The following is a 9,864-nucleotide window of genomic DNA, read 5'->3' on the forward strand; positions in this document are numbered from 1 at the left end:
TCCAGTAACTAATAAAGCCCATTTCTCACTAATTATTCGATGTATGCATTTCATAAGTGTCTACTTTTGAGGACTGTCGGGATTCCCCCTTACATGATATCGCATTGTATGGTTTTGCAATTTTTTATTATTTAATTTATCGTTTTTATTAATTAATTTATTAATTGATATGCAAAACCAATAAAATATGTTTGGTATCAATAATTTAATGGTATTCAACCTGTTGTTTATAAATACAATTACATGTTTGTATAGAGTGTGCTGTGCGAATACTGACATGTAATACTGGCTTAGGTTCACGTTAATGTTTTGATAGATTGGAAGGGCGTTTGCCCTTTAGGATACGGCAGGTCAATGGTTAATTGAATTTAATCTTATTTCTTCTTTGTTAAACGCTTTTGAGCATCGGATCAAAGTAAACCCGAAATTTAACCGCCAATTCCCCCCCCCCCTCTTAGCCACTGGGTTCAGTAAATAATTCTGCCGATCGTGTAAGCGTTGTGCACATTGTGCTCTCAACCCTGAAGTTATTTGCGTCTCGAATAGTATTTTTCTGGTAACGGTATTGTAAAGACATAATAAGCAAGGTGACTGTGAGTAAAGTCGTGCTACATCACATAGGCCTCGCCTCTGATGGATCATTGAAGGTTCATGTTGAGTAAATCGCCAACAGCTTTACAACATACGCATATACTGCTCTTTCTCTGACTTTCACCATGTTTAAATTCCATTTTTTTACATTTTTCTTCCCAATTAACTCGGGCGTTGTTGGTTGAGTGTACTAATGTTTCCTTTGAACCGTCGTTTACTTAGTATGTCCTTGAGAAAGTTGGTAATGTACGCTAATTCGAATGGTCATTATATTTCTTTATATTTTATTTTACTGCTGTAGGTTTGAAGTGTTAAGCCGACAGAGAAGACAATTAACGGACACTATTGTAAACAACGTATCTCTGATTTTATGCTTTCATTAATATCTTAGATGTGCTTGAGAAAACTGCCTCTGACCGAAGTAATCGCCATTGTCAGATAGAAAAATACATAGCACATTTAAATTGAAGGCTACATTTATTCACTGCAATATATTAAATATTTAAAGTGATACAAGTGTGGTTATGTTGGTTTGTGTATAAAACATGCTGCATTTCCCAGCTTACAATATCAATGATCAGAATATTTTATTCAGAAGAATGTGTTAAAATTATTCCTATGCCAATGGTAGATGTCCAATATCGCGATATTGATTGCAGTATCAGGAAAATCATGATGTCTTTTTGGAAGAATCTCCGGAGTAACTCCCTTCGGACTCTCCTGCATAGTTTTCGCACAATGTGGCTTCTGCTTTGTCGGGGGATGCCTTTACTTGCCCTTTCGCTTCTTCCTTCTTCCACTTCATCCTTCTGTTTTGGAACCAGATTTTGATGTGTCTCTCGGTGAGATTCAACATCGCTGCGAGTTCAATGCGTCGTGGCCTGGAGATGTACTTGTTGAAATGGAATTCCTTCTCCAGTTCCAGAAGCTGACCTCTGCTATAGGCCGTTCGGGTTCTCTTGGTCTCATCCGCATCTATCGGGTCGTTGTTTCCTGCAAGGAAACCAAGTATTAACTGAAAGCTTAATGATGTCTGCAGTTTGACATTTTAGTCCCCGGGTCAGGATCTGTTGACCGTTCATAGTAGTCAAATTTCAGAAGAAGCATTCTGAAAATTGAGCGAATTCACGGTCGATGACACCTCGACAATTTTTTCGGAAAATTATGTAGATTTTTTTGTGGAATTTAATAACGCTCAAGACATTCTGAAATTCTTCAAGCATTAACTTCGAACTTCTTAAAGTAATTGTAGCTACTCGTATTATCGTCCGTCATAACAACAGATTAAGCCACGTTTTTCTACGGAGGGTTAACCTTTAGTGTGGAATCTGGCCCATAACAGTGGTGAACAGAATCCACACCACACTATTAGATAATGACAGTGTTCCTTAAGCGTTTTATGGCCGGGGTGGTAGTGCGGATAAGCTTCCACTATCTATTAAATGCTCCCAATGGCATGCGTCTCCAACAGACTCTGACAACCAAGTCCAATTCCTGGCCTTCATGTATGGCTTAGATACTAAGCCCAGCAGAACCGTTTCTACTGACAGAGGAATGGGCAAAGGCTGGTTATCGGCGCCTTAAAGCCAGTAGCTTCGGGCAGATGGGGCTCGTCAGCTCGTCTCAGTGAAGGAAAACCTCCACTGCCTTGCGGCTATACCCACTAATGGGGAAGGCTTCAGGAGTAAACCCCGAGGAAAAATCCAGAGCTAGAGTCCCTAAGGCGTTGGGTTCAACGCTGACTGACAACTCCAGCGACGCTGCTGATGCCAAACTGCATCGGTCTCTGTGTTCCTTTAAATTCATCGGCTACATGCGCAACACTTTGCTCTCCATATCGTCCTGCCGTGGCTTGCGTATCTAGACAGCTGAGACACAGCATCATGGTTGACCCCTACCAACGGAGGGCCTCAGATGACAGCTGAACTTGGTATGAAACATTATAAGAACCACAGGTACTCTACCATCAATCGTGGATATATAATGTGCCTAAGATATACTATTTACCCTAATGGACAAGTTCTCCTTACTTCTGTGAGAGGTTGGTACCTTCTGAACGCTTAAAATTAAAACGCTGAAAAAGTCTTCCAATTGCGGCCTTTGTTTTTCTTGTGCCAAAAATGGCTTCCTACGCATTTTTTAAACAAAAATATTTTGAAATCCTCAGGAGCCTTGAAAATTGTTAACTCATTCAAGCAGGGCATTATTTCGCTTCTCTGTTTCTAGCAGGTGTCCTATAGATACAAATATTTTAAGGAGTTCAGGGCATCTCAAGGCTTCAGACAAATCCACATTCGGCTGTGCGTAAATAAAGCGCTCAAAGAATAGCACCGTTTTCCGGAAAATAGGGGAAGTCCAATCGAGGTGAAACCCACATTGCCAGGGTAGAAGTGTATAATATAAACCTAATGCTAGAATTACAAGTGGACATTTTATTCCAGAAAAAAATGTTTACAGCCCACTGATATCTCGATTTTATATGACCCAAATCCTTTATCATAATTACCTGCGGAAACGTGAATAATGGAATATAAAAGAATCGGAAAGTTGGAATATGCTTGGCTGTTCAACACCTCTGTTCACAACTAAGTAAGATCGTTGTTTATCTGTTCCAATTATATTAATCAGTGCTGTCGCAGCATCCATCATCAGGGACCCCCACCGCCCGGGCCATGCTTTCTTCTCGCTGCTGCCATCAGGACGAAGGCTCAGGAGCCTCAGGACTCACACTACCAGGTACAGGGACAGTTACTTCGCCTCAAACATCAGGTTCTTGAACCAATGGGGATAACTTCATTCAACTTCACTTGCCCCATCACTGAACTATGCACTCGCTTTCAAGGACTCTTCATCTCATGTTCTCAATATTAATTGCTTATTTATTTGTTTTCTCTTTTGTAAATGCGCAGTTTTGGTGTACTTGCACACCGGTTGTTTGAGGGCCCTGTTGGGCGCAGTCTTTCTTTGATTCTATTATGGATTCACTGAGTGTACCCGCAAGAACGCGAACCTCAAGGTTGTGTATGGTGACATATACACTTAGATAATAAATTTACTTTGAACTTTGATATTAGGTAGCTAACATATGGTTAATAAAACCTGGGTTTAATCAAAATCTGTAAGTCAGATTTAATGTTAACGTTATTTACAGAAGAGTTCCAGACTTCCAAAATGTCGACATGCAAGTTCCAGACTTGTACACAATTCTACTTTGGTATATTGTGAAAATATGGCATATAATTGCAGTCATAAACAGATACTGTATGTTTTGTGCTCTATAACTGCTCTTGTGTTAAAATACTAATACCCACGCTTTGGCGCCAAAGAAATCGCTTACTGTTATATTCAGTCCCTGGTCAAAAATCGGTGAATAAATAAAAAAAGATTTCCTTTAATTGACCAAAGTAGGTGGTTTAGAATATGAAAAACTTGGTTCTCTAAATGTAACTGCGTTTTAGAATTGAGATCGGAAATATGCATTGGCGTACTCTTTTAACTGCTGCGTCGTAAGTGCATTTACTTGTGCGAGCTTTTATCCGTCCACTGAAAGCAGTTGGTGTTTATTTCCTGTACAGCATTAAATAATTTCATTTTTACAATTTGATTTCTTTTTACCTGTAACTGTAATCTCCTCACTTTTGGAACATGGCTAATTTTTTAATATGGATTCAATCTGACAATGACGTGGTTCATTTCAACACCCAACCATAAATAATCATTCTATACTGAACGGAATATTTTCTATAATTCATTGATCCTATATAATAAAACCCGGTAATAAAGTTTTAAACATACGTGTTAATTTCTAGAAATGGAAGAATTATTTGAATAAGATAAAAAAACAAATGAATGGGTGGCTAGTAAATAAAGCTGTATTCTAATTTACGTAGCTCCTCGCTGTCGGCACTGGTATTACGCGCAGAGAAACTAATATTGCTACTTTTAGTCACAATGGCTCTTTATACTCTTGTAATGGAAATCCGCCGTAACTTATTTTTGCACTTATCCTTTACAGGACAGATCTGAATTCCAGTCATTCATTGATATGTCATCAGAAGTCACTAAATATTATGATCTGGTGGCAGGAAAATTTGTAGGAAACTATAGGACCAAAATTAATACTGTATAATACAGCGCATTTTAAAATCGTGTGACAGCTGTACTTCCGCATAACATTTCTCTAAAGAAATGTGCAGAGGACAAAGGAAATTGTGTTTTTCTTATTACAATAATTACTTAGCGACATTTCTGCAACTACTATATCGTAGAAGTTTGTGTCTTGAAAGCACCGGTTAGGATTTGGTGTTTCGATAAGGCTTAAAGTGTTTATAAGAAATCAGAGGAGAGAAGGACTTCGGGCCCACTCAGCTGGTTTTGTGTGGATGATTTTTAATTCACCATATTCTGCATTTTGTCCACTTCAATCAGGGAAGAGGTGAAAACCTACAGCAAAGCGGGCAAGAGATTCAACACCATTCGATCATTATCTACTCTTCTGGGAGCCTCAGTTCGATCTGCATCGAATTCGACAAAGTAGCCTTCGATATATGCCCGATGAATTTGCTTGGTCGCAACACAAACGAAGTTGAATTTTTAAAAATTATTTTGTATCCGTTTTAATGTTGGCCTTTATAGTTCGAGAAAATCAAAGGAAACTCATGATTTTTTATGGTCATCGATTTGAATTGATTTTTTTAGTTACACTTCGGGTGTAAAGTATGTTGGAATGTGCCATTCCCTATGCTACACATACACACAAAGCATATAGTACCTTCGCGAAGTACAATTAATTTAAATATTAATAATATTTCTCAGTAAATATCACACGCCATAAGAAAAAGCTGTAGGTATTATAGTTAAGAACTGTTGATGTTTCGTTAATTCCACTTACCAAGCACTGAAAATAATATCTGATTTTCTTGTGACCGTACCTGCCCACTGATCTCTCCAAGCACACGCATGCGGTTTTGTATTTTTCATCCAGGGGAATGGGTAGCGTCCCTGAAGCTCACGGTTATCCCCGTATTCAGTATGGACAAAATTCGCTTGAGGAAGTTGACCGAAGTTCAGAGTCGGAAGACCTTCACAGTGGGTGAAATCCGTCACACTATGCTCATTTAAATCGCCGAAACACGACCTGAGGAGAGGCGACTGCGGATTTCTGGTGTAGATACAGGCAGGTGGATTCTGCGCGTAATCTGGTCCCTGGTACTGGCAGGCACTTTCGAAGTAGTCCACGTCGCAATCCATAGCCGAGATAGTTTCTAATATTTGGGAGGTGTTATCGCCAAATCTCTATAAACTTCGTTTTTCCACAGTCTCGTGTACAATGAACGCTCACACCTGGTCTGAAACTCTCTACCTGTTTCTTTGTCATGTGATTCATTTGAAGTCAACGATTGGTAGGCAGAGAGCAAACCAGCGTTTACTGTATTTTTGAAAAAGTCTTATTTGACCTGCTGTAATAAGCAACTATATGTTGGGTGATAAATATAGATATGCCGAGTTCCCGTATAGTCAATAAAGCCATAAGAGATACGAGAAGAATTGGGCCTTTCGGCCCATCTAATCTGCTCCGCCATTTCATCATGGCTGATCCATTTTCCCTCTCAACCCCATTCTCCTGCCTTCTCCGGAAGCCTTTCATGCCCTGACGAATCAAGAACCTATCAACATCCGCCTTAAATATGCCAGTGGCCTGGCCTCCACAGTCGCCTGTGGTAACGAATTTCACAAATTCACCACCCTCTGGCTAAAGAAATCCCTCTCCACCTTCGTTCTAAATGGATTGTGCCCTCTGCTCCTCGACTCCCCCGCTGGAGGGCCCATCCTCTCCACATCCACTCTATCTAGGCCTTTCAACATTCGACAGTTTTCCATGAGATACCTCCTCATTGCCACAGACTAAAAGGGACGAATGGCCTGTTTTCTGTGCTGTAGCGTTCTATGGTTCGATGGTTCATTCTTCTAAATTCCAGCGAGTACAGGCCCAGAGTCATAAAAACGCTCGTGATACCATAACTCTTCATTCACGCATTCATCCTCTGCACGCTCTCCAATGTCAGCAACTCTTTTCTTCGGTAGAGGCCCAAAAGAGCCCGCAATACTCCAAGTGAGGCCTCACCAGTGTTTTATAAAACTTAAGCATTACATCCTTCCTTTTATATTCTAGTCCTCTAGAAATGAATGCTAACATTGTATTTGCCTTCCTCACCATCGACACAACCTGCAGGTTAATCGTTAGAGAATCCTCCATAAGGACTCCCAAGTCCCCTTGCACCTCAGATTTTTGATTTTTCAGCCCATTTAGAAAATAATCCATGCTTTTGTTCCTTTTACCAAAGTGTAGAACCATACACTTCCTAAAATAATAACCCACCTGCCACTCCTTTGCCCATTCTCTAATCTGCCCACATCCTTCTGCAACCTCCCTACCGCCTCAACACTACCTGCCCCGCCACCTATTTTCCTGTTGTCCACAAACCTGGCCACAAAGCCATCAAGCATGTCATCAAAATCAAACATAATGTAAATAGAAGTGGTCCTAACACCGACCCCTGCAGAGCACCAATAGTTACCGACAGCCAACCAGAAAAGGATTCCTTTACTCCCACTCTTTGCCTCCAATCAGCCAATCCTCAATCAATGCTAGTATCTTCACTGTAAGTCCATGGGCTCTTATTAGGCAGCCTCATCTGCAGCACCTTGTCAAAGGTCTTCCGAAAATCCAAGTGCACAGCATCCACCTTTGTCTATCCCACTTGTTATTTCCTCAAAGAATTTCAACAGATTTGTCAGGCAACACTTCCTCTTAAGGAAAACATACTGAATTTGCTCAATTTAATCATGTGCCTCCAAATACCCTGAGACCTCATCCATAACATTTGACTCCAATTTCTTGCCAACCACTGAGATCAGGCTCACTGGTTTATACTTTCCTTTCTTCTGCCTCCCTCTCTCTTGAAAAGTGAATAGACATGTGCAATTTTCCAGACCGCTGGGAATCAATAGATTATCGACAGGTCATTACCAATGACTCCACAACCTCCCCGTCCACCTCTTCCTGAATCTGGGGTGCAGCCAATCTGGTCCAGGAGACTTATACACCTTTAGAGCGTTCAGCATCCCAAGCACCTTCTCCCTAGTAATAGCAACTGCACTCATTTCTGCCCTCTGACACTCTCAAACTTCCAACATACTGCTAGAGTATTCCACAGTAAAGACGGATGCAGAATACTTAGTTATTTCATCTTCCATTTTCTTGTCCCCCATTACTTCCTCTCCAGCATCATTTTCCAATGATCCAATATCCACTCTCGCCTCTCTTTTATTCCTTATATATGCCATCTGAAAAAAATTGGTATCTTCTTTGATGTTATTGGCTAGCTTACATTTATATTCCATCTTTTCCTTCCTTATGGCTTTTCTTGTTGCCTTCTGTTGGTTTTTAAAAGCTTCCCAATCATCTAACCTTCCATTATGTTTTTCTCTGTAATATGCCCTCCCTTTTGCTCTTATGGTGTTTTTGATTTCCCTTGTCAGCCACGGCTGTGTCATCCTGTACTTAGAATACATTTTCTTCCTTGGGATGTCTCTATCCTGTGCCTTCCGATTTTCTCCCAGAAACTCCAGCCATTGCTGTTCTGCCATCATCATTGCTGGTGTCCCCTTCCAACTAACTTTGACCAGCTCCTCTTTCATGCTTCTTTCATACCCGTTACTCCACTGTAATGCAGATACACCTGACTTTATCTTCAACCTCTCACACTGCAGGTAAAATTCTACCATACTATGATCTCTATCTCCTAAAGGTTCCTTTACCTTGCTACCCCAATCAAATGTAGTACATTGCACAACAGCCAATCCAGAATAATCTCCCCCAGTGGGCTCAACCACACGTTGCTCTAAAAAGCGATCTTGTAGGCATTCTAAAAGATCTTCTAACTTAGGATTCAGCACCAACCCGATTTTCCCAATCTATCTGCATATTGAAATCATCCACGACTATCCTCTCTTGCACTTTCGACATGCTTTTTCTGTCTTCCGCTGTCATTTGTAGCTCACATCCTGGCTACTGTTCCATAACTCCCATCAGGGTCTTTTTACCCTTTCAGTTTTTTAACTCTACCCACAAGAATTCTACTACTTCCGATCACATGTCACCTCTTTCTAAATATTTGATTTCATTTTTTTACCAATAGAGTCATGCCACCCTCTTTGTCTACCTGCCTGTCTATTCAAAGTAATGTATATTACTTAAACTATGATCTTCTTTCAGCCACGACGCATTGATGCCCAGAACTTCTACCTGCCAATTTTTATCTGCGCTACAAGATCATTTACCTTATTCTGTATACTGCATGCATTCAAAATATAACTCCTTCAGAACTGTATTCGTCACCCTTCTCGCTTTTGTCCCCGTTACACTGCAAATCATCCCACTGACTGCAATTTTGCCCTGTCTTCTGCCTGTCCTTCCTGACAGTCCCACTACATACTGTTCTATAGTTCTGTACTAAGTGCCCCATCCTCAGCCCTATCACTCTTGTCCCCAACCCCTGCCAATTTAGTTTAAACCCTCCTCAACAGCTCTAGCAAACTTGCCGGCAAGGATATTGGTTCTCGTCGGGTATAGGTGTAATCTGTCCCTTGTATACAGGCCATACCTTACCCAGAAGAAATCCCAATGAACCAGAAATCTGAAGCTCCCTTCACCAGTTGCTCAACCACACATTCATCTGCCAAATCATCCTATTCTTACTCTCACTGACGCATGACACAGGCAACAATCCATAGATTACTACCACGGAGGTCCTGCTTTTCAGCTTTCTTCGTAACTCCCGAAATTCTCTCTTCAGGACCTCCACCTTTTTTCTACCTATATCATTGGTGCCAATATGTACCAAGACTTCTAGCTGTTCACTCTCCCGCTTTAGAATGGCATGGACAATATCCAAGACATCCCTGACTCTGGCACCTGCGAGGCAACATACCGTCTTTCACGTCCACGAAGTAGTGTGTCTACTCTTCCAATATGGAACCTCCTATCACTAATGCAGCCCTCTTCTCTCCCTTCCCTTCTGTGCCACAGCGCCAGATTCAGTGACAATGACCTGGTCACTGCAGCTTCCCCTCTAGTAGGTCGACCCCGCCCCCCCCCCTTCCCAACAGCATCCAAAGTGGTATACTTATTATTGAGGGGAACGGCCACAGGGGTACTCTGCACGGACTGCCCATTTCCTCTCCCTCGCCTGACAGTCACACAGGCCACCT

General features: G+C 41.3%; 1 protein-coding gene across 2 annotated transcripts; it reads right to left on the reverse strand.

Annotated features, from left to right (window-relative positions):
* Window position 1: 1 nt before the first annotated feature.
* Window positions 2-6,357, reverse strand: LOC140737888 (homeobox protein Hox-A4-like). 2 transcript variants are annotated; one of them, XM_073064652.1, is made up of 2 exons: window positions 5,483-5,661; window positions 2-1,584 (listed from the first exon to the last, which is right to left on the reverse strand). In XM_073064652.1, exons 1-2 carry the CDS (start codon window positions 5,550-5,552, stop codon window positions 1,262-1,264), a joined length of 393 nt encoding a protein of 130 aa, XP_072920753.1. In that variant the 5' UTR covers window positions 5,553-5,661; the 3' UTR covers window positions 2-1,261. The 2 variants fall into 2 exon arrangements, with proteins under 2 accessions (XP_072920753.1, XP_072920752.1); XM_073064651.1 differs by having other exon boundaries at window positions 6-1,584; window positions 5,523-6,357.
* Window positions 6,358-9,864: the final 3,507 nt, after the last annotated feature.

The sequence above is a fragment of the Hemitrygon akajei genome, chromosome 13, assembly GCF_048418815.1.
Source record: "Hemitrygon akajei chromosome 13, sHemAka1.3, whole genome shotgun sequence".
NCBI classification, from domain to species: domain Eukaryota; kingdom Metazoa; phylum Chordata; class Chondrichthyes; order Myliobatiformes; family Dasyatidae; genus Hemitrygon; species Hemitrygon akajei.